Source organism: Atta colombica, unplaced genomic scaffold, assembly GCF_001594045.1.
Source record: "Atta colombica isolate Treedump-2 unplaced genomic scaffold, Acol1.0 scaffold42, whole genome shotgun sequence".
In the NCBI taxonomy this organism is placed as follows: domain Eukaryota; kingdom Metazoa; phylum Arthropoda; class Insecta; order Hymenoptera; family Formicidae; genus Atta; species Atta colombica.
Window position 1 is genome coordinate 59572 of NW_017259531.1, and position 22688 is coordinate 82259.

Sequence of the window (22688 nt, forward strand, 5' to 3'; positions counted from 1 at the left end):
GGTTTGTTTAGTAGAAAGAATAAGAGTTGATTGCAGAATAGCTTTGAAGTGTAAGTGTTCGCAACTTTACGATCTTTGCGTCGTAAATTTTCATTTTAGAGTCACGTCATTTATACGCTCGTGAAATGTAAACGTATTCAAAGAAGCTAAATGATGGCACGTACCTACCCTCGCTCGTGCGCGATCCTAGAGTCCGTGAATCTGGAAGGACGAGTATCTATCTCGGACTCATGATTTTTGTCTCGACAAAAATAATGCACGCATTCTTCGACCAAATACAGCACGAGGAAGCCACAGGAGAATACCAGCTCGGAATAATCTGATAGACTTTGACGTACTTCTGGTAGCACGTGAAGCATCGCGGTGGCTAGGAGAACACCAGCGCCGAAGCACAAGGTACAAGAAAGCAGCAATTTCTGTTGGAGTTGGTGAGTACGCGAAATAAAGCAAGCAGGCACGATGCCGACGACGAAACTGCCAGCGCCAATCAGCACCATCGACGCCAATTTTGCTTGCATGGCGTTACTGAACATCGTCTCGTTAGCTATTAGATATCTCGCTGTTATGATTTTCGACGTTTCAAACGTGCGCAATCTCGATCTCTATATCCTCGTTCGCAATAATAACTTAAAATTAGCGTATCTCATCTAATACTACCGGATATCAAATTCGCAGAAATTCCATCTCAGTCTTGATCTTCACACGACAAATAAAATGTTTTTTAGGAATACTTTGAAGACGTTGTATATGCGTCGTAACAACACGATGGATTCAAGACTCTCAAGACTCTAATCTGACGGCAATGATAACGCTGATAGAGACCGACACTTGGCATTTGGTATCCACCGACATGGATATTGGAGGGAGTCTACTATGACTTTATCATTAGTCTCGCGACTAGCGGTACATATTACATACATCTAATTCTGATCTTAGCTTATCGCGCACACACACACACACACACACACACACACACACACAACGCACGCACGCACGCACATAATACAGAAATGTCCTCTCGAAATGTTATTGTAAAATCTTGATAATCTAAATCTGCTATTATAAATCCGCTAGCTATTAGATGAAATAAAGTCTGTTCTTCATGCGTAAACAATGACTACATTTATATTCATTCCATTCTTCAGAGGAATAGCTATGATTCAGCTTCATAATATAAATGTTATAACCATCATATCAGTATAACTCGAGCCATGTAAACGTAGTTACTGACGATGCGATGAAGGCGTTGTCATTAAATAAAGCTAAAAACAAAAATAGGCGATAACATTCACACGTGCGAGCCATAATACTGTCAAAAAAATGTTATGAGAAAACTAATGAAGTTGCTTCGTCTTTGAAAATGTAATGTCAATCAATTTGTAACTATAATCGCAATTATAATCGCAATTATAATCGCAACATACATTGCGTATTATCGCTCATACTTGTTGCGCGCAACAAAGTTAAGTTGTCTAATTGCCCAATTCGTCTTGCACGCGAAAAAAAAATTTTTCATTAAATCTATTCATAGAATCTATCACATTCTGAAAAAAAAAATACTCACATGCGTACACCTCACTTTGAAGTTTAAAGTTCTATAATACGCGTACGATTACACACCATTCGATAAATGAAATTTTAGTAAATGTTCAACTTTACACAGCTCACTTCAAATAATCTCTTTGAGGGTCAAGATCAAGGTCAAGATCACTCGGAGGTCATTTGAAGTGGGCTGTATAAAGATGAACATTCATCACTTAACTTTTTACAGAATAGCAAATACATAATAATAGAAAATAAGAGCGATAGGTGCAAAAAGCGCGACAGCAACTAAAAAACTGATTAGAAGATATACCTAATAATATATATGTTAAATATCATCTATTAATTCATGATATCGAATCCTCTTCTTCGTTCTTATACACATTTCATATTTTAATGTAGAATTTAATAATATTCTGTTCTAATTTCCTCTTGTCTCTTTTTGTTTTCTTCATATCATATATACTCTGATAGCAAAATGTTAGCAATTTGGGGTCAAATTGGCAACAAAGTTGATTAGTTTTTGACTACAAAATCATAGCCATCTGTGTCCACATTTGACTATAGATTTGTCGACAAAGCCTGCTGACAGGCTGTGTCAGCAGATTGGTGGCAGAAATCGAGCAGAGTTTGCTCGAATCAAGTTCTGCTCTCAATCTGCCATCAAGTTATCCAAAACTTTATTCGATTTCTGCTACCAATTTGCTAACAAAACATGTCTAACAAGCTTTGTCATATTTCTGACAGCAATTTGCTGTCAGATAATACAAACTCTGAGTTACACAATTTATTGTCTTTCTACTAATCAAAAATTGATAGCAGACTCTGCTCAAAATCTGTTTCAAGTTTTGTTATAAGGGTATTAAGTCTAAAATAAACATCTATACATATAGTAACATATAGTAATAGTATTAAAATGAATTCGATTTATTCAAAACGTATGTATTGTGTTTAGATATATATTCACGGAGTATTATTCTTCACGGAAAATTATTCATTCAAGTGATGTTGAATCAAATTTCTAAATTTTTTCTATCCGTAATTCGCTTAAATCAGTAATTATGGATTAGTTATTTATGTTCTCATCCAATGTGCAGAAATGAAACATACGATCAATCCGGTTAAATCCGTATTGCCCAGCAAACAAGAATAGATTAAAATGGATTAAAATTTGTTTAATGCGTACTTTAAATCCATGAAAATGGACTGAATGGATTGAAATGGATTGGATCCGAGCTGACACTAATTTAATATTCGAAAAAAAAACATTCATATTTAAGGATTACAAATTTTATTCCTAAGACATTTATAATAATTATACCTGAAATTAACTACTTCAAATTGATATTAAAAAACGCATCTTGGTGAGATTCGAATCTGGGACCTCTAGATTATGAATCTTCTACGTTACCCGCTATATCACTTTTTCAATTGTAATGTGTTATTCATTTTTTTACTTCAATCAGCTAAACTAGTAATGAAATTATATAGATATAATAAAAATATTATCATTTAACAGATATAGTAAAGTATAAACAATTTACATTACTATAAGACAACATCGGGTAAGTGTCAGATAATCTAACCTCGCATGACCGATGTCGCGCGCCATGATTAGTCTAATATTCCGGGCTTGTTCGACTTAATTTGTGGGTGTTCACAATCATCGATCATTCATTTTACTCCTAGTTAAAAAGAAACAAATGAACATAGCTTAATTATTTTTACGTTACAATTTTTTTGAACTTAGTTAAATTAAAATGAAAAATTTCCTTGTAATTTTAAATAATTTAAGTAGCATTTATGATCCATTTTTAAATAAAAACTTTTTTTATTCAATTAGATTGAAAAACTGCATTTCAGAATATTAAGTGTACAACTTTGCTTCCGCCGTTTTCCTATAGATGGCTTTAGCGGTAAATGGTGGTCGAAATAAATAGATCATAGAATAAACTAAACACGTCATACAATAAACTTGGGCATCTGTCAACATAACCCCATAGAAACATTATTCGATTTGTGTCTGCATCATAAAGTTATTCTCGATTGAAAATGTCAGTTTACGAGCCAAATTCTCGTCATTTGCGGAAGGTTTTAATTTTTTGCTTCAATATGAAGAAATCTGCGGCTGAGGCTCATCGAATGCTCTCAAATACTTATGGTGAGGCCGCTATTAGTAAAAGAACGTGTCGTGAGTGGTTTCAACGCTTCAAGAACGGTGATTTTGACGTCGAAGACCGGCATAGCGATGGAAGAGAGAAGGTTTTCGAAGATGCAGAATTGGAGGCATTACTTGAACAAGACTCGTGTCAAAATCAAGAAAAATTGGCACGATCATTGGGAGTGACTCAACAAGCCATTTCAAAATGCCTCAAAGCCATGGGAATGATTCAGAAGCAAGGAAATTGGGTGCCGTACGAATTGAAGCCGAGAAATGTTGAACGGCGTTTGTTTGCTTGTGAATAGCTGCTTGAAAGGCAAAGACGGAAGGGATTTCTGCATCGCATTGTGACTGGGGACGAAAAATGGGTTCATTACGATAATTCCAAGCGCAGAAAATCATGGGGAAGTCCCCATGATTCCATGCCATGCTTCCACGTCGATGGCCAAACCGAATATTCACGGCTCCAATGTCATGCTCTGTATTTGGTGGGACCAGCTCGGCGTAGTGTATTATGAACTGTTAAAACCGACTGAAATCACAGGCGATCGGTATCGAACGCAATTGATGCGTTTGAGCCGAGCATTGAAAGACAAACGGCCGCAATACAACGAAAGATACGATAAAGTGATTTTGCAGCATGACAATGCTCAACCCCATGTTGCGAAAATGATCAAGACATACTTGGAAACGAAATGGGAAGTCCTACCCCGCCATATTCTCCAGACGTTGCTCCCTCTGACTATCATTTGTGCACACGGCCTGGCTGACCAGCACTTCCGGTCTTATGAAGAAATAAAAAATTGGATCGATTCAATGGTGGATAGCCTCAAAAGATGACCAGTTTTTTCGACGCGGGATTCGTACGCTACTCGAAAGATGGGAGTGACCAGCGATGGACAATACTCTGAATCATAAATGTATAACCAGTTTTTTAAAATAAAGCCTCGAATTTCGGAAAAAAACGGTGGAAGCAAAGTTGTACACCTAATATTAAATTGAGCAGTATTCACGTTGCACAGAAATTGCTGATATTATTTTTGAATTTGAAAAAACCGTACTTTCTATTCACAATTCTGAATTGAGTAGTATTCATGATGCACAGAAAATGCTAATATTATTTTTGGATTGAAATAGAGATATGCTCTATGCAATGAATAAAAATGCATTTAGGATTGAAAAGACATAGACATTTACTTTATGCATTCTTATAAATGAATAAAAATGCATTCAGGATTGAAAATTCATGAATGTTAAAATGACAAGGATTCATTTTAACATTCATGAATTCGTATTTTTGAAAATCTGAATCCATTTTAATCCATTTTAATCCATTCTCGTTTGCTGAGTGATAATTTATTTTTGATATCTTACCCAATATTTAACACAATGAATTAATTCGTTTGAATTTAATGCGCGGTATTGAAGAAGATTGTCTAATTAAGGTCATATTACATGCATCCGTTTTTTGTTGTATGACGAATTTTTTAAGCGTGTTAATTAGCTGCAATAGAGAGAATTCTCTTTGTCTATAGCTAATTAACAAATTTAAAAATTTGTCGTGCAACAAAAAACGAACGCCCATAATATTGGCCTAACATGAGAGATTCACCAACTGTTAATCATCGATCTCGGCAAAATTATATCGCTGAAAAGCACGCACCGAAGTGATATACATAAGTCGTTATTTTCCAAACAAAAACTCTAGTGATATACAGAATGTGTAATATTGCGGATCCACGGCGACAAGATAATTTCTAGACATAACTCTGGCCATGGCAGTGCAGATTATATTCGAGAGTCATTCTGTTGTCGTAAATCCATAATGTTTACTCTATGTATAGTACTAGAGCTCATTCGAGAAGAAATGATTCATATATCTGTGATTACTTGGTGCATACTTTCCAATAAATTGGGATTGCAGAATCTACCATTTCATTTCTGAAGAATCCATATGACTCTACTAAAGTTCACATTATTATACTTACCTAAACGTATAGAAACGGATTCAGTGTATTCAATCTCTACAAAATTCAACACCTTTTTCGCGAATAACACGATTTCGAAAATATTGATTCGTATAGATTTATCCAATCCAATCAGTTCTCGTTTGTTAGACAAATTCGAATGTTGCTATCGGAGAAAACTGTGAACTTAGATGATTTGATAAATATCTTTCCTCCCATTTTCCTGTATTTCTATAAATTTATGTATTTTCATGCGTAGAATATATTCTGAGAAGGAAAGTTTTTATTCTTTTGAATTTCAAAGTTTTTTGATGTCGATAAGTTAAAAAATGATAATTTAATCATTAATTTATGACTATGTATAAATGTATATATTTTTAAATAAATATTGATGCATTTATTATTTAATCAAATAAAATTTAATTTTATACAAATTAGAATTTCTCTATTAAAAATAAAACGTGCATATATGTATATTCCGTACGCGTTATCATATATGGTATATATTGCCAATTTTTCCCGCAACGATACTAAAATCATCTCGATGTTCCATGGGTTTTCCGACATCGTGTTTCGAGCCCATTTTTATCCTCGAGTTTGATCTCTTTCTTTTTACTTCGTGGATATATTTATGATTATCGATGAAAAAATAAAAGATTGTGTTGATTTAATTTTTATTAATCAATTTAACATCGTACTAGCTATTGCTTAGTTTTAATTTATACATATATGCATAAATCTTTGCATATTATACACACATAATTCTCGCAGCTTGCAAGTGATAAACAACTAATTTTAAATCATACGATCGTAATGCACTGAATTAGAATTCTAATTTTATTAGACGACGCACATGTTTTCAAGTCTCCATATATATTTTATATTACATATGCCAAAATTGATATATTCATCTGATTTAATTTATGTTACTTGAAAGATTTGCAACATTGTAATTCAGAAACAACAGACTCTTGAAAAATCTGCAGACCTCAAAACTCTGATGGTAATGAGACAATAATAATCGACAGAATAATCATTATTGATTGGTAAAAAAAAATATTTATAGTATGTGTATATATCAAAAGATAAAGCATCTCATGTCCATTTCTTAAAGCTCTATATTACTAAAATTTCTTTTATCTGACAATGGCCGGTAGTCGAGTCTTATTTCAAGACCGTCTTAAGTAATGTCTTAAAACGCTACGCAATCTTCTGATTTCTTAAGACCATACTTAAAGCTATCTTGATCTGACAATGAACCAATATGTCGATAGCCTTCCTATTGGCTATTTGACCACCATCTTGGACTTAGTCTCTAGTAATAAGCGCTTAATATTATTGGTACATGGTAAGATCAGTAAGGCCAATATCAAGACGGATTAATGCGCTATTTTAATAATATAGAGCTTTATTGTTTCTTAGAAGTAAGGGACTGCGCACAATGGAATAGAGAACAGGGAACAGAGAATAAGAATTTCAACTAATCAGAAACTGTATATTTCACAATACATGATTTCTGATAGGTTAGATAGGACCCTGATAAGATAGAGATTCTTATTCTGTTCTTTATTCCTTATTCCTTTCATTCTGTTCAGCCCCTGGCCACAGGACAAATATGGCGGAAATACTTCACTTTATATTGCAGAAAGTATATATAAATGCAACATTTGGCTCTGTATTGCAGGATATAGGGTATACATAACCTGATCTAAGATATTATCACCGATGAGATACTATTAAGAGGATCCTAGCCATCTATATTACCAACTAAATCATAATTTTGTATATTTACTCTTTGTATAATTACTCTTTTCCTCTTTTACAGATTTGAAAATCCTTTTTCAGGATTAAAGTATACGCATTAATATGTGTTTATAAGGTAGAATTTATGTCGAAAACGAACAAAATTTGTCTTAAAATTTCAATTCCGAAATTTTTTGTCGTTCTTGGTATAAATTCCGCTTCATTCTCCGGTAATACATACGACTTTAGAATTCCCTTAAAGATTGCCCTAAGCAAATTTTCAGCGGTATAAAAAGGGTCTGGAAATAATCGAAGAACGCTAACATTTTCGACAATTGATATAAATTTGCTAATATTAATATAAATATGCATACGTAAAGCTATAATATCTTATATTATAGAAAAATTACAACTTTTTCTCTGCAGTTACCATCTCTATTGATCAAACTTTGATGATAACATTGAATTTTAAAGAAAAATCAAGTATTGAGTGCATAAATACGTCTATTAAACTAATAAATCATAAATTAGTACAATATTATCAATTTTTAACTCTTAATCACTTCAATATTCACAAGGACGCAAATTTCCGTAAGGATGTTGGTCTTTAATATTTTGTCAGTGATATTATCCATGAATACGTGCTATTATCCATAACAAAAAATTTCATCATCAGACAAGACGCTATAAAAGAATTTAGTAACAAGAAAAATATCTATTTGTTGTGTGTCCAATTGTAATAATTCAAATAACAAAGGATTTTCCATGAGAAGTTCTGTCATGTTTGTCTTATTCAAAATTGTCCTATTAGAATGTAATTGAGAATGATCGGACTCTTACTTGAGGGTTTCTATCGTTTCTTAAAGCTCTATCATGAAATAAGAGGTAGGAGACTCAACTCCGTGAAAAAAAGTGGAACCGTTTCATAAACTGAATTAGGAGGGAATTCGTTACCGAAATAATCTACTAATTTGGACGTCATTTGCAATATCATTCTAGACCTCATTTTAGGTCTGTTTTCTGTGGCTGAACTAGTGTATACTTTTGGAACTTAAAGTAAGATAGATATATTTGATATTGAAAGCCAAAGAGTTCTAGAGCAATCTAGTGCAGGAACAGAAAACAGACTATTTATTTGCTCGCTTTATTATCATGATTTATTCATTTTTATCAGTACCTGCGAACCTATTCTGCAATTCTTAACGCAAATATCGTTATCATTATAACATCGCTGCATAGTTCTTTTACTATGGTAAAAAAGCTGCGCAACAGCATTATAAGAATAACGAAAGTTGAGTTAAGAGCAATTAAGAATTACAGAATAGACCTGCTAGTGTCTCTCGTACGAAGTAAGGGATTACTTTGTGGACTACAGCTGTCTGCTTTTTAAACATGGCGTCCAAATTAATAAGTTATTCCTCTCAGAGGATTCCCTCCCAATTTAGTGTACAAATCGGTTCCACTTTTTCTGTTCGCGCTATCAAGTCATAGAACTTATAATGATAGAAGTGGAATACGGATGTCGAGCTGTGAGCAAGTTATATTTCTGTCTTCTTCTAGCCTCTTTTGGCATATGCGCAAAAAGAGACTTGCACAGAGCAGAACAGAAATATATTTTTCTATCCTCTTCTATCGAAAGAAAAAAAGTTAAGAAATATACATCTTCTGTCTCTCAATCTTGCTGTTGGATAAGCTATTCCTCTTTCATTACTATACGTGCTGTTTCATACTATAAGTTTTGTATCAAGTTGAGTCTCCTTAGCTCTTACTTTATGAACTCTATATTAATAAAAATAGTAAAAGTATGCCATATTGCGCGCGCGCAATACCATATACCAATAATAAATACTTATTGGACTATAGACCTAGGTCCATGATGGCGATCGAAAAGTTGTCGGCATTTCGGTTCAGATTAAAGAAATGCGTTATTTTTATTAATATAGAGCTTTAATTCTTTGAAGATTCTATTGATCCATATAAAAATTTACTGTTACTTTCTGCTTCTTTTGATATTGCAAAATAATTGTAAGCACATTAAAACTATTGTTAAATATGAATAAATCGTTAAGATAAAGGTATAGAATACCTCACTCATATCAGATTTTGAAATACACTCATTTAAAAATACATTCATTCGACGTATTTTTGCATGAAATGAACGAAAAAAAATGCCGCTTTGTCCATCGAACTGAGATTAAGCGTTAAAGTTCATGACTATTGAAGTTAGGAAATTTTTCACAATCACATAACTGTCATGTCTTCTTCATGCTTAGTAGAAGTGTTAGAATATTTTTCCAAAATCTCAATCCATTTTTTGATGCGAGATGGCATCTTTCATTTCGCGTGGAAGATTGTAAATCCATATCGTTTCGCATTAGAAAGACCTAATCCTAATCAAACCCGTTTTTTAGTATGAGGTAACCCTCATTTCGCGTGGAAGATTGAAAACTTAAAATTTTGCTTCTTAAATGTACAACTTTCCACGCTAAAGTAAAAAACGGATTTGGTTAGGTTTTTTTGGAAAAATATTCCAAGCGGACACTGTCTACTGAGCATAAAGAAGATATGGCAGTTATATGACTGTGATAGATTTCCTCATAACCAAATTTCCAGATAACTTCAATAATCATGAACTTTAACGCTTAATATCTCAGTTTTGGGGACAGAGCGGCATTTTTTTGTGATTTTTTTCAGATTCATTTATTTCGTGCAAAAACGAATGAGTATATTTTTATCAAAATCTGAGGTGAGTAGGGCATTCTATACTTTTACCAAATATAAAATATATTCTATACCTTTACGAAAAAGTAATAAACGTTTTTGATAAAAATCAAGTCCCTTTTTTGAAATGCCATTTTTATAAATTTCATGCAACTAATTTTATTCTATTAAGCGTGAATTAATTCTGGCCATTTTTGCTACAAAAACTCATGCTTATTTCATCAAAAGATACTTGATATTTTATTCACAATATTGTTCGAAAGCTGCAATCTTTTCTCACTTTTCGAGTAACAAATGGATTCCGCGGTAGAAAAATTCAGGTTCTTTCGAGGTGATCCAGTCATCGAGCTATTTTTTGATATCTTCTAATATCGGAATAACTGAAGTACTGCTCAAAAAAACCATGCTACATCCACCGAAACAAATAGTAATCTGAAGGAGCAATGTCTGATGAATAAAGTGGGTGAGATAAGACATCCTACCCAAGTGCCTCCAAGATTTCCTTCACTGGTTCTGCAACATGGTCTAGCGCTATCATAAAGAAGAATTACTTTATCATGTCTTGGCATATTGCGAGCGTTTTTTTTTTAGTGTTCGATTCAAATTGAGTAATTGACGTCGGTAGCGTTCAACATTGATGATTTGACTCAGCACCTCAGTACACCGACTTAATCCCATCAAATGCACAGCATGACCTTCTTTTCATGAAATATTCGCGCTCCATGTAATAATCGCACCTTAAAACATAAGACATAAGAAAATCAACCAATCAGAGGCCTTTATTTTATGGAAACGAAGGCAATAAATACAAATACAATGCTTTGACACAGAGTGCTAATTGGTGAAAAGTCGATTGTGATGATAAAATTTATCTCCATCACTCATTGATAGGTTGAAATTCTAATTCTCTGTTCTCTGTTTCCTGTTCCTTTTATTATGCGGAGTCCCTAACTAATAGTAACTAACTAAGCAACTAAGAAACCGCGTACCACGTACCACCTATTTCTTTCGCTGAAATGATTTTAATAGAATTAATTGATTTAAACGCAATTGTTAAGTAAATCTGTTAAAAAAATAAGAATATCAATAAAGTGTGCGTAAAAATATTGGAAGTACAAATTAGTACGGTCCGTTTTTTTGTGTTCAAAAATGCATTTATTTCAAAACAAAATGAATGGACAATACTTTGAATCATAAATGCATAACCAGTTTTTTACAATAAAGCCTCGAATTTCGGAAAAAAACGGCGGAAGCAAAGTTGTACACCTAATAATAATAATAATAATAATATTAAACAGTAATAAGTAAATTAAAAATAATTGAGTAAATACTAAATACTATAATACTAAATACTATAATTGAGTAAATACTAAATATACTGTATGAAAATTGTAATTGAATAATTATGTAAAAAATAATATACTGCATGAAAATTGTAATTAAATGTAAAGTTGTAATATATGTACACACACACACACACACACACACACACACGCGCGCGCGCACGCACAAACAGATATTTTATTACGAGAATACTTTATCGTATACAAATATAATGGTCTACACAATGTAGCGTCTCCGAAAAAATTTGATTTAATTTTTTTAGTAAAACTTAATTTTATTAACCCTTTGCCCTACTTTTCTCTTACAAATTAAAAAAAATTGAGCTTTGCACGAACAATGTACCACGGCTCTCACCCGTGATACTCATATTTAGCCCAATTTCCTCAGAAATTTTTCTTTTCCTTTCTTTATCATGAATCTCGTCTCACATGATATTGTAGGCGAAAAGGTTAATTATATTTTATGGGAAGGAGATCCAGCTAACTTAATCTAATCTGTAATTTCGACTTACTAAAGACAACCACATTCTTAGTTGGAAATCGATGCATACATACTAAAAATCGGAGATCACATAAAAAATTCAGTGTCCATACTGTGTGTACTTATACTGTAATAACGATATGGTGCTATGTGGACGGCGAAGTCTGCGCGCCAACAGGAGGAGCGAGGAATCCCAAGAAGAAAATAGAAATGAATAAAATATTTTAGGTCAGAAAATGAATTGCAATGGAGTCAGCAAAAAGGTATGTAAATAAAAATTTAGAAGACCTTGGTTAGACGAAAATATCTTTAAAGGTTGGTTGGCAGAGAATGACAATAAAGCTTGGTGTAAAATTTATAATATTTCGCTTAAATATTGTCGATATAATTTATCAAGATATGTCGAATCAGCTTCTCATAGATAATAATGTATAAGCTTGGTGTATAAGCTTAAATCCGCTGTTTGCTCATAGGTAGCATTAGTGAGCGTACAAAGCTACCCTGGGCACACAACACACTTTTTTTTATGTGTTTGACATCTGTCAACATTAACCAGTGCACATCATCAGCAATTTCATACAACATACATTTTTTCTTTCGTAATCATGTCTAGTTTTTTGCTAAAAAAAAAAGCATGCGGGAAGCTTTGCTTTTCTGTTTCAATTTGAAGAAATCGACTGCCGAATCGCATCGAATGCTTGTGGAGGCCAATGCTTTATCGGAAATAACGTGCAGAGATTGATTTCGCCGGTTCAATGATGACAATTTTGACCTGAGTGACAAGAAACGTGAAAATCGGCCCAAAAAGATTGAGGACTGTCAATTGCAGGCTCTTTTGGATGAGGACGATACCCAATCGCAAAAAATGCTTGCCGAGTAATTGAGTGTTTCTCAAGCAACCATTTCCATGCGGCTACATACCATGGGGAAGGTTCAAAAGATCGGAAAATGGGTGCCGCATGAACTGAACGATAGGCAGATGGAACGACGCCAAAATGCATGCCAAATTCTGCTTGCTAAAAAGAAAGTCGTTCCTGCATCGGATTGTGACAGGCGATGAAAAGTGGATCTATTTTCAAAATCCTAAACGCAAAAAATCTTGGGTTGATCCCGCCCATCAACATCTTCCTCAAGACCAAATCGCTTCGGACGGAAGACGATGCTATGCGTTTGGTGGGATCAGGAAGATGTCATCTACTACGAGCTGTTAAAACCTGGTGAAACTGTTAATGCTCACCGCTACCACCAACAACTGATCAAATTGCTCTGCGTGAAAAAAGGCCACATTATTGGAAAAGACATGACAAGCTGATTTTCCTCCACGACAATGCATCATCGTGTCAACAATGGTCCAAAACTACTTGGAGACATTCAACTGGGAAGTGCTACCCCATCCCGCTTACTCACCAGACCTGGCACCTTCTGACTATCACCTGTTTTCGTCGATGAGCCACGCGCTCGCTGCGGCACTTCGATTCTTACGAAGACGTCCGAAAATGGCTTAATGAATGGTTTGCCTCGAAAGATGAGGAATTTTTTTGGCGTGGTATACACAAATTGCCCGAAAGATGGGAAAAATATAGTTAGCGAGGGCAAGTATAAATTTGTTTTTGTTTCTTAGGAAAAAAAAAAGTGTTTTTCTGAAAAACAGCGGATTTAAGTTTATACACCACATAAATAGATGATAATGTTAATGTAGAAATTGATACCTTATAATAAGAGGTATGTCTAATTTTTATATATTTATAATTCTATTTCTCTTTGGAATGACTAAGGACGCCAGTTTCAAAAATGGATTAAATACTCTACTAGCGTTTTAGACTGCGCGCATGTGCAAGTGAGAAGCCTTGACAGCATTGCTGTAGCATATAGAACAGAGAAAAATCTGAAAGAGGACATGACGATTCAAACCTGTAACCGCAAAATGTTGCCGCGTATCTTTTGACAAAATGAATTACATAGCAATGTCCACTTTTCTTAGGATACAGCGTCCACTTTTCAAGGCTGGAGATGATAAATCGATATTCATATAATCGTGCTACATGTAACACACTGTTGTAACACAGGTTATTTTGTTTAAAACTTTTTTTTTAAACATCAAATTAAATTAAACATACTTTTTTTAAAAACAATTTAAAACAAATGTTTAAAACGTTATTTAAAAAAATTTTTTTACGTCGATAGCTTTGCGTTTTGACTCCGGAACTCAAATTGGACAGGCCTGCTCTGAAGCTTACTGATACGCATGGTACTGTACAAGAGGTCGGAAATCCATACAGGGAATTGAAGGAAAGGAAAGAAAAATCTTTAGGTCAAATTGTAATGATGATTATAGACTCGTCAAAAGAACAAATATAAAATTGCGCATCACGTCGAAAATATTAACAAATTTTGGATGTTCTGACCGAATTTATGTCTAAAAAACAATGTTTCTCTATATACATATACTGCGATCATGTCAGAAACGTAATGGGCACAAACGAATGGGCATTAAATTTAATGGATAGTTTAATGAAAATAAACTAAAACAATTTAATTTTCAATTAATGTTTTTCGATACACTTTTCAAGTTTTCAGTTACTACAAATTTAAACATCTCATTAACGTATACTTAAATAATCTTTAAATTTTATTCATCAATGAACATTAAAGATTAATAAAATTTAAGAACGTTTCTAATGGTATACAATTAAATTTGTTAAACAGCAAGAAACATGTGAAAAAAAATCTCAGTTAAATGTGTCATTATACATGGAAAAATAATATATCTGAATTTATAATGTAGCGGCTATCTACGCAAGCTTATACTATAATTTCAAGTGTACATGCATTAACATGTCAAAAAATAAAACTCCGACTAAATGTAGCATAAAATGATGCGATAGCTCCGACGAAGTGTGTCTTGAAGCGTAATTAAATAGAAACATCGTATAATAAAGCAAACGGAAAGATATAGCGACGATCCGCATACGCTTTGCGTAATGCTCTAATTAATTAACATATCTATAATTATGTTAAATCATATTTAATCGTACTAAATAATGTGATTTATAATGATAAGAAATGTATAAGGAAATCTTCAGCTAAAATAAATTTTTGGATAGTGTAAACGCGATGCGGCGAAACACATAGGATCGCCATGCCAGGCTGTGCTAGGCAACAAAACGCTACTTCTCTCTCCGTACGCGCCGCCACTCGAGTGTGGGCCGTTCTACGAATTCGCGCGGCGCGGCTTAACGCATATTGGCTTAGACGTTTCCTTTTCTAATTCGAAAACTACAGCGAGTATCTCAAAATAGTACAAGAATTTTTTGTTCTCTTTGATTCATTCTTCGCCCCCCCCCCCCAAATGTGGCTCCGACTCATCTTAAGAGACACCCTGTGCGTGCGTGCGTGCGTGCGTGCGTGCGTGCGTGCGTGCGTGCGTGTGTGTGTATGTGTGTGTGTGTATCTTTGTTCTTAATATTCAGATACGGATGCTCTAATGAAAGGATACATGAATTGCAGTGTTTACAAATGAATCCATTTTTTTTGTTATTGTAACTAACAAATTAATATATGATTATTAATCATTAATTATTAAAATTATGTTAACTTGTAATTGCAAAATAAAATATAATATTTACATGTGTAGACTTAAATTTTAAAAATATATTGCATGTACAAACCATAAGACAAGAATTAATACATAAATTAATTATTATATCACACACAATACACACATTTATCTTTAATAAAATTTAAAAATTTGTACTAAATACCTTCTATAGCTTAGAAAACAGTAGTCTAAATTATTCGAAAGAATATTTTTATCATCTTATTTGTTTCGTATATATTTATGCGAATATATCCGAATATAATTTTCAAAAATCATTATAATCTTCTATTATCACTCCTAGAAAAATAAGTAATACCAAATGTTATATTGATAGTCATGGAGAGACGATACAGTCGAACTCAGCATTTAGCTGTGTATGATTGTGTCGACATGTGTAGTTGGAAAACACCGTGTCCTACACAGTGTCTACTTGTGTCATAGCTGGAAAGCATCTCATGTCAATGCACATAGAAACACGAATAAGGCGCTAAATTTCTGACGAGTTGGAATTCTATGTCTATTCTCATCTTATAGCCCACCAATCAACGTTCAGATTTTTCATTCTGTTTATATATGCTATAACCTTGAAGCAGATGGAAGAATATACTACAGTTTATATATGAAATCATATTGATTGGCATTTTTATTTTTTCAATGATTGTGCAACGGGAGGCGACAATTATGTATCGCTTATTTCTATGCTATTTTCTTGTCGTTGTCACGTCGCATTGTGTTTAGGGTCTTAATCTCAAGATTTAAATAAACCCAAAATATTATAAAATTTATAATATTATATTATATATTATAATATTAAAATTTAAATATTACAAAGATTTAAATAAAAGATTTAATTCTGTGGATTCTATGGATTCTGCTCCTTGTATTCTTACATCATGGCTTTTTCAATTTGATTAATATATAATTTTCAATTTGTCAATATAGTGGAACTGCACTATGTCACTAACGAAATACTATCGAAGCTTACGGAAGTTGCATGCTTAAAATTTAAGTGATTATTAAAAGTAAGAACTGATAATACAGTACTAATTTCATGATTTATTTGTTTCATAAACATACATATATGTTTAAAATTTAATAATATTCGATTTTTATTTAAAATTGTGATTTGAATGTTATCCGAGTTTGATTATCAATAGAGATGATAACTGCAGAGAAAAAATTGTAATTTTTCAGCAATATATAAAATATTATAACATTGAAAATATGCATACTTCCCATACAGAAAAATTGCAAAACGATTGCAGATATCTCATTATAATATTGTAAATAGATTGCAATATTGTTGTAATGTTATAGCAGCATAAAAATGTCCGTCTTCAGTAAGATTGCGCTGTAATGTCGCAACGCAGTGTATTTGCAACAATTATTTTAAAAAATTTTTAATTATTACTGAATATAATTTGAAATATAATTTGTGACATAAATAAAAAAGATGCAAAAAAAGAATTAATCAATATATGTTTTATATTATAATTATCATTATATTTTGTACTTAATTGCAAATTTTATATATATTTTTTAAATTTTACATATATTGACATATATTTTATACTTTTTTCGCAAATATATATTTTACACTTTATGCAGGTAGGCACGCCTATTTTGTATACATATATTCTTAATTAGTGAAATGGAAAATATTAAAAAACTCTATTTCATTTTCTTTGCAATATTTAAAGAATTTTTTTAATTCAAATATTTCAAAAAATTATGAGAGTTGATTACAAAATTTGAAAAATCTTGTCGCGTGACAAAATATTTTAACGAACATTATAATTTCTAATGGCTTCCGCACACTGGATGCGGAAAGATTTGCCGCGCGACAAAATGCGACGAGATAACCAATAAATTTACATCTTAATATATTCATTGATTACCATATCGCATTTTGTCGCACGGCAAGCATTTCTGCGTCCAATGTGCAAAAGTCATAAATAAATGGAAATAACATGTAATTGACATTGTATGTTTCTACATGTGTGTACAGCAGTTCATTACTCAAAAATCAAAATACTTTTTAATCTCCGTAACAATGCAAGATTTATAAAATCATAATATGTAAGTATTATATATTACAATTCCTAATACCTACAATATTGTAGCGATATTACAACGCAATCTACAATATTGCAACAGTTCTGTAATGTTACTGCAAGTTTCTGTGCTGTATGAATAGTAAAAAACCTGAAAGAGAATATGACGGCCCAGAACTTGTAACTGCAAAATGCTGCCGCACACCACTGCCCTCTGACAAAGTGGATGTAAACTACATAGTAACACCCACTTTTCTTATGTAGTACAATTATATGAACTAAATATCGATTTATCATTTCCAGCCTTGAAAAATGACATACCCTAAGAAAAGTGGACATTGCTATGTAGTTTACATCCACTTTGTCAGAGGACAGTGGTGCGGCAGCATTTTGATTACAGATTTTGTCGTAACACTTACTTAGAGACTTAAATTGTAGATGTAAGTAATGCACAAACTTTGGCGTATGACGTACGATTTATTGCCATCTCTTGGAGACACGACAATAAGTTGTACGTCATACGTGAAAGCTTGTGCATACTTACGTCTACAATTTAAGTCTAAGTAAATGTTACGACAATTCTTGTGCTCAGATCCTATTAAGATACAATAGGTATACAGTCAGAGATTAAAAGGTTGCAATACTTTTTATTGATGGTTTTCGACAAAATTGTCAGAATGCGAGCCACTATTTGCGAAGCATACCTGTTAACGAGATGACGGAATCAAAATATACAAAGTATAAGTAAATGAGTATGCATTAAGCAAATATTTTATAATTATTTTGTATATTAGGGTAAGTATTCTGCTCACACATATAATGTTTCTGCTTAATTAAACAAGATATATAAATGTTTCTCTAATGTCTTTTCAAATCTAAGAAAACAATTTTTTAACTTTAGACACCATAAGACATGCCGCAGTACATATGCGATTAGAGAGAGAATGGATTATGATGTTTGCGAATAAGGTAAACTTCTTTGGAAAACAATCTGTCATACGTATTTATAAAAATATTTCTACATTTTGCAATATAATGACTTTTTTCACACTACACTGTAGAAATTTTTTCAAGAATAGATAAGAACAAATTACCCATATGGATACAGGAGCGTTTGAATAATAGTTTATTCAATTTATCAAGAAGAAGCTGTAATATTATATATCAGTATGTATACAGGTAATATCAATTTTTTATTACAGATAATTAATCTTTCAAGAAGTATTTTGTCCGAAAGAGATAGGCACAGAAATAAAAAGCCATTGATCTTCTTTTCGGCCATAAGCAGCGAAGACAAACAAGCTTAAACATAAATTTTTCGTGAAAAAATATGACAGAAGTTTAAGGTAAGAATATTAATTAAAATAAAATTATTAAGTCATTAACAACTTAAATGTTGTTTAATTTGTATTTTACAAAAATTATTTAATAATTTTGAGAAAATCTATTTATTATTAACACACACAATCAAATTTTCTTGATTTCTTAATTTTTTAACTTTTTAAACTTATGATTTACAACTTGTGCACGACATGTAATTTACGTGATGTTCAGATGTTCAGAAACGATCTTATCCTTACTGGAAAATGTAAGATATGCAAGCCAATGCATTGTAACTAGCGAAGTCGTCCAGGTAACCGCTGTAGTTTGTCTTTAAGGTTGTCTATGAACGAGAACATTGATAGTGAATACATAAAAGAAAATAATTCGTAAAAATATTGATATCAAATTGAATATTTTTATGAAGGATGAGATCTTTTCTGCATATCTGTCACATAATTAATATAAAAAAGCTGTTTTCTATGGAAATAATCTTATTTTTTATTTCAGGTAAACAAGATTTGGATATAATTTTATATGTATTTTAAATATGTTTAGTCAAACTAGAAATATTGAACTATAACTAATTAAAATGTATAAATAAATAATACATGGTGCTTGCCATTTCAAAAAATATCGTGATCTATACAAGAAAGCTTTTAGAAAAATATGCACAACACGCACGCACAGAACTATAATTCAACTATAACTTAAAACGTTAGCTTGCACTGCATTTATAAATATTTATATAAAGCAGCCTTTTAAGATGCACTAATTCAGTGTAGTACAAGTTATTAAATTCATCATTAGAAAACTTCTTCGTATTCTAGATTATTCCGGATATATATATCAGAAATATATAGAAATACATTGTTTAGTAAGCACATTATATATATATAAATATTGTCTGATATATTTGAGAATTTTTTATTGAAATGTGCATTTATTCTTAAGGTGAATTTAATACAGCGACACAAAACAAATTTTCCATTGTACTCATAGCGCTACGTAAATAGCTGCAATTGATGTAATCTTTTCATCATGCTTCGATATTTGATTTCATATCATCACAGCCATCGTTCTGAAAATTTTCGACAGTAGCCAATAAAGTGACCAGGAATGTGTTCGATGACACCTATCAATCTGAAAATAATAGAAACTTTTATATATATTTTAAATAAGCAAATAAAACAACATAATAAACAATATCTATATATCTATATATAGTTTTTGTTAAATATACCGGTACAGTTTTACAAAATTTAGTGTAACTGGAACATCTAGTAACTTGCATTGTAAGTCAGATTTCTTGTGATGTGTTCTTGTATCTAAATCAAAAAAATATGGAAATGTGAATAAGTTATTTCAGTAACTATTCCTGAGCAATTTTTTGTCGGCATTTAATATTGTAATAATGTTCATTGAATAAGACGGCGTCTTGCAATGCTTGAATACCTTTAGTATTGATCATTTTAATATTTGTTTCGAAGTATACGATATGATCCCTTGGTAATGATGATATACACTTCAGATATACTTGGCTCAGTCGGTTCAGAACAACAAAAAGATTTTTCCATGTTTTTCCAACATTTTTCCAACACAGTAATTGAGTATTCTGCAATCAACTTGTGTGGTTTGATAGAGGCTTTCCAAACTTGTATGGATCACGATATTTTTTGAAATGGCAAGCACTGTGTATTATTTATTTATATCTTAATTAATTATAATATTTCTAGTTTGACTAAACATATTTAATGTAAAATTATAACCGAATCTTGTTCACCTGAAATAAAAAATAAGATTATTTCCGTAGAAAACAGCTTTTTTATATTAATGTATAATTTATTTATATAACCTGTAGTATTATAATTAATACATATTATGTATTTCAAAAAACTACTATAAAAACTACTATATTAAAAATTCTAGTACTATTTTTATATTGATTAAAGTTATTGATCCAAGAATTATAGAATGAATAATTTTAGCTCCAGATTTCTGTTGAAGTTATTATATTGGGTTGTCCGGAAAGTTCGTGCCGACTAACTTATATAATTTAATAAATGTATAAAATTTAAATTTTCTACGTTTCCTTCAAAATTTTCCTTCAAAATCGGCATGAACTTTCCGGACAACCCAATAGTTTTTCCTCCTTTGCTAGTTATCAGATCAACTTCAGAAATTTCCTTTATCTCAATAAAATTTGGATGTCCCATTCTACATCATCACTCATATTCACCGATTCCCTCACTTCTCTAATTTACTATTGATAAATATCATTCTCTCTCTCTCTCTCTCCCTCCTCTCTTTCTCTCTTTAAAATTTCTGTAAAATACAATGTCTGTAAAATAAAATATAATTTTTAATACTAGATTTTCTAATTATTGTCATTGTAAATATTTAATAGACTAAATAGTTCTGTTCTTAGTAGATACAAGGGGAGATAATGATTCTTCAGGAAGACTTTTGAATTGTTATTTATTTGAATTGTTATTTAAACGTTATTTACAATTATATAAAATGAAAAATAAAGTCAGTAAAAATAATTATTTTAATTAAATATAATTATTTTTATGACAATATTAGGTTAATAAGTTTATTTATCATTTTTCCAAAATATAACCTTAAACTTTGAAATAGATTAATTTTATGAAAAATAAGTCAATATGAGCAAAAGTATTAATTTTTGCTATATTGACTATTTTTTATTTACTATAATTGGAAATAATAGGATTACCTAGATTTTTGGATAAATTATAATCCTGCGTCAAAGTACACAGTTGATAATATAGAAAATGATACCGCACAATGACTAATTTTTATTAAATTTATGTAATAATTATTATTTTCCAAATTATGAGACTGTTTTCCTAAACTATCCCAAATTGTTCCTTTTCTTTTGCAATAAAAAAACCGAGAAATGTTACATATTTTTGCTAACTATACGTACGATTAATTTTCATTTATTATAAATAAATTATTTCCTAAATTTTTCCAAACTATTCCCGAATTATTCCAATTTAAAAAAATGAGAAATCTTAAACTTATCTGCTAAATATATGACGATCTTACTTACACTTTGTATATTTTCAGGTCTGTTTTCTGTGGCTGAATTAGTGTACACTTTTGGATCTTGAAGTGAGATAAGTACATATTTGATATTTGTTGAAAATGAGAAAGAGAGTGCCAGTCTAATGTAAGAACAGAAAATAGATCACTGCATTCCGTCACACAGACTATTCTATATACAGACTGCTAACTGTTTGAAAAAGTGCCTCCGATTTTGATGTAACATTGGGCCGGATTCCTTGGCGGAAAAGCGGAAGCCAATCGGAACTCGCAATAGGGCGGTACATTTCGCTTGTCTGCTTCTGTTTTTCCGCGAATTCTGATTGAATTCCGTTTTTCCGTTTTTTTTTCGTCAATATGTGAACCCAGCTTTATATGCATGCGTCGAGAACCGTTCCGCGTGACGTATCTGCACATGCGCACACATCAACATACTATTTTAATAGGACCCTTTAACCAGAGAGAGACTTGAGAGAGGATATGACGGCCCAAAATCTGTAACTGCAAAACGCCATTATTGTCCTCTGATAAGTGGATGGATAGCCTTATGTATCTCCCGCCTTGAAAAATGGACGATGTACTCTAAGAAAAGTGGATGTTGCTATATAGTTTACATCCACTTTGTTAGAGGGCAGTAGTGCGCGACAGCATTTTGCGATTACAGATTTTGAGTCATGTCATCTCTCAGA

The 22688-nt window shown here is 32.0% G+C and overlaps 1 protein-coding gene and 1 long non-coding RNA gene across 2 annotated transcripts in view; one reads left to right on the top strand and one right to left on the bottom strand.

The window, feature by feature from the left end:
* The window catches only part of LOC108691226 (zinc transporter ZIP3), a 10198-nt gene extending 9365 nt beyond the window's left edge, over positions 1–833 (bottom strand). The window contains exon 1 of the mRNA XM_018198902.1: positions 169–833. Within this exon, the coding sequence (XP_018054391.1) occupies positions 169–533 (365 nt within the window). The 5' untranslated portion in view covers positions 534–833. The remainder of the gene's footprint in view (positions 1–168) is intronic.
* A 17235-nt stretch (positions 834–18068) lies between these two features.
* Positions 18069–22688, top strand: LOC108691213. Its single transcript, XR_001931918.1, has 4 exons — positions 18069–18405; positions 18512–18579; positions 18813–18956; positions 22024–22688. It is a non-coding gene; the product is annotated as an uncharacterized LOC108691213 (long non-coding RNA).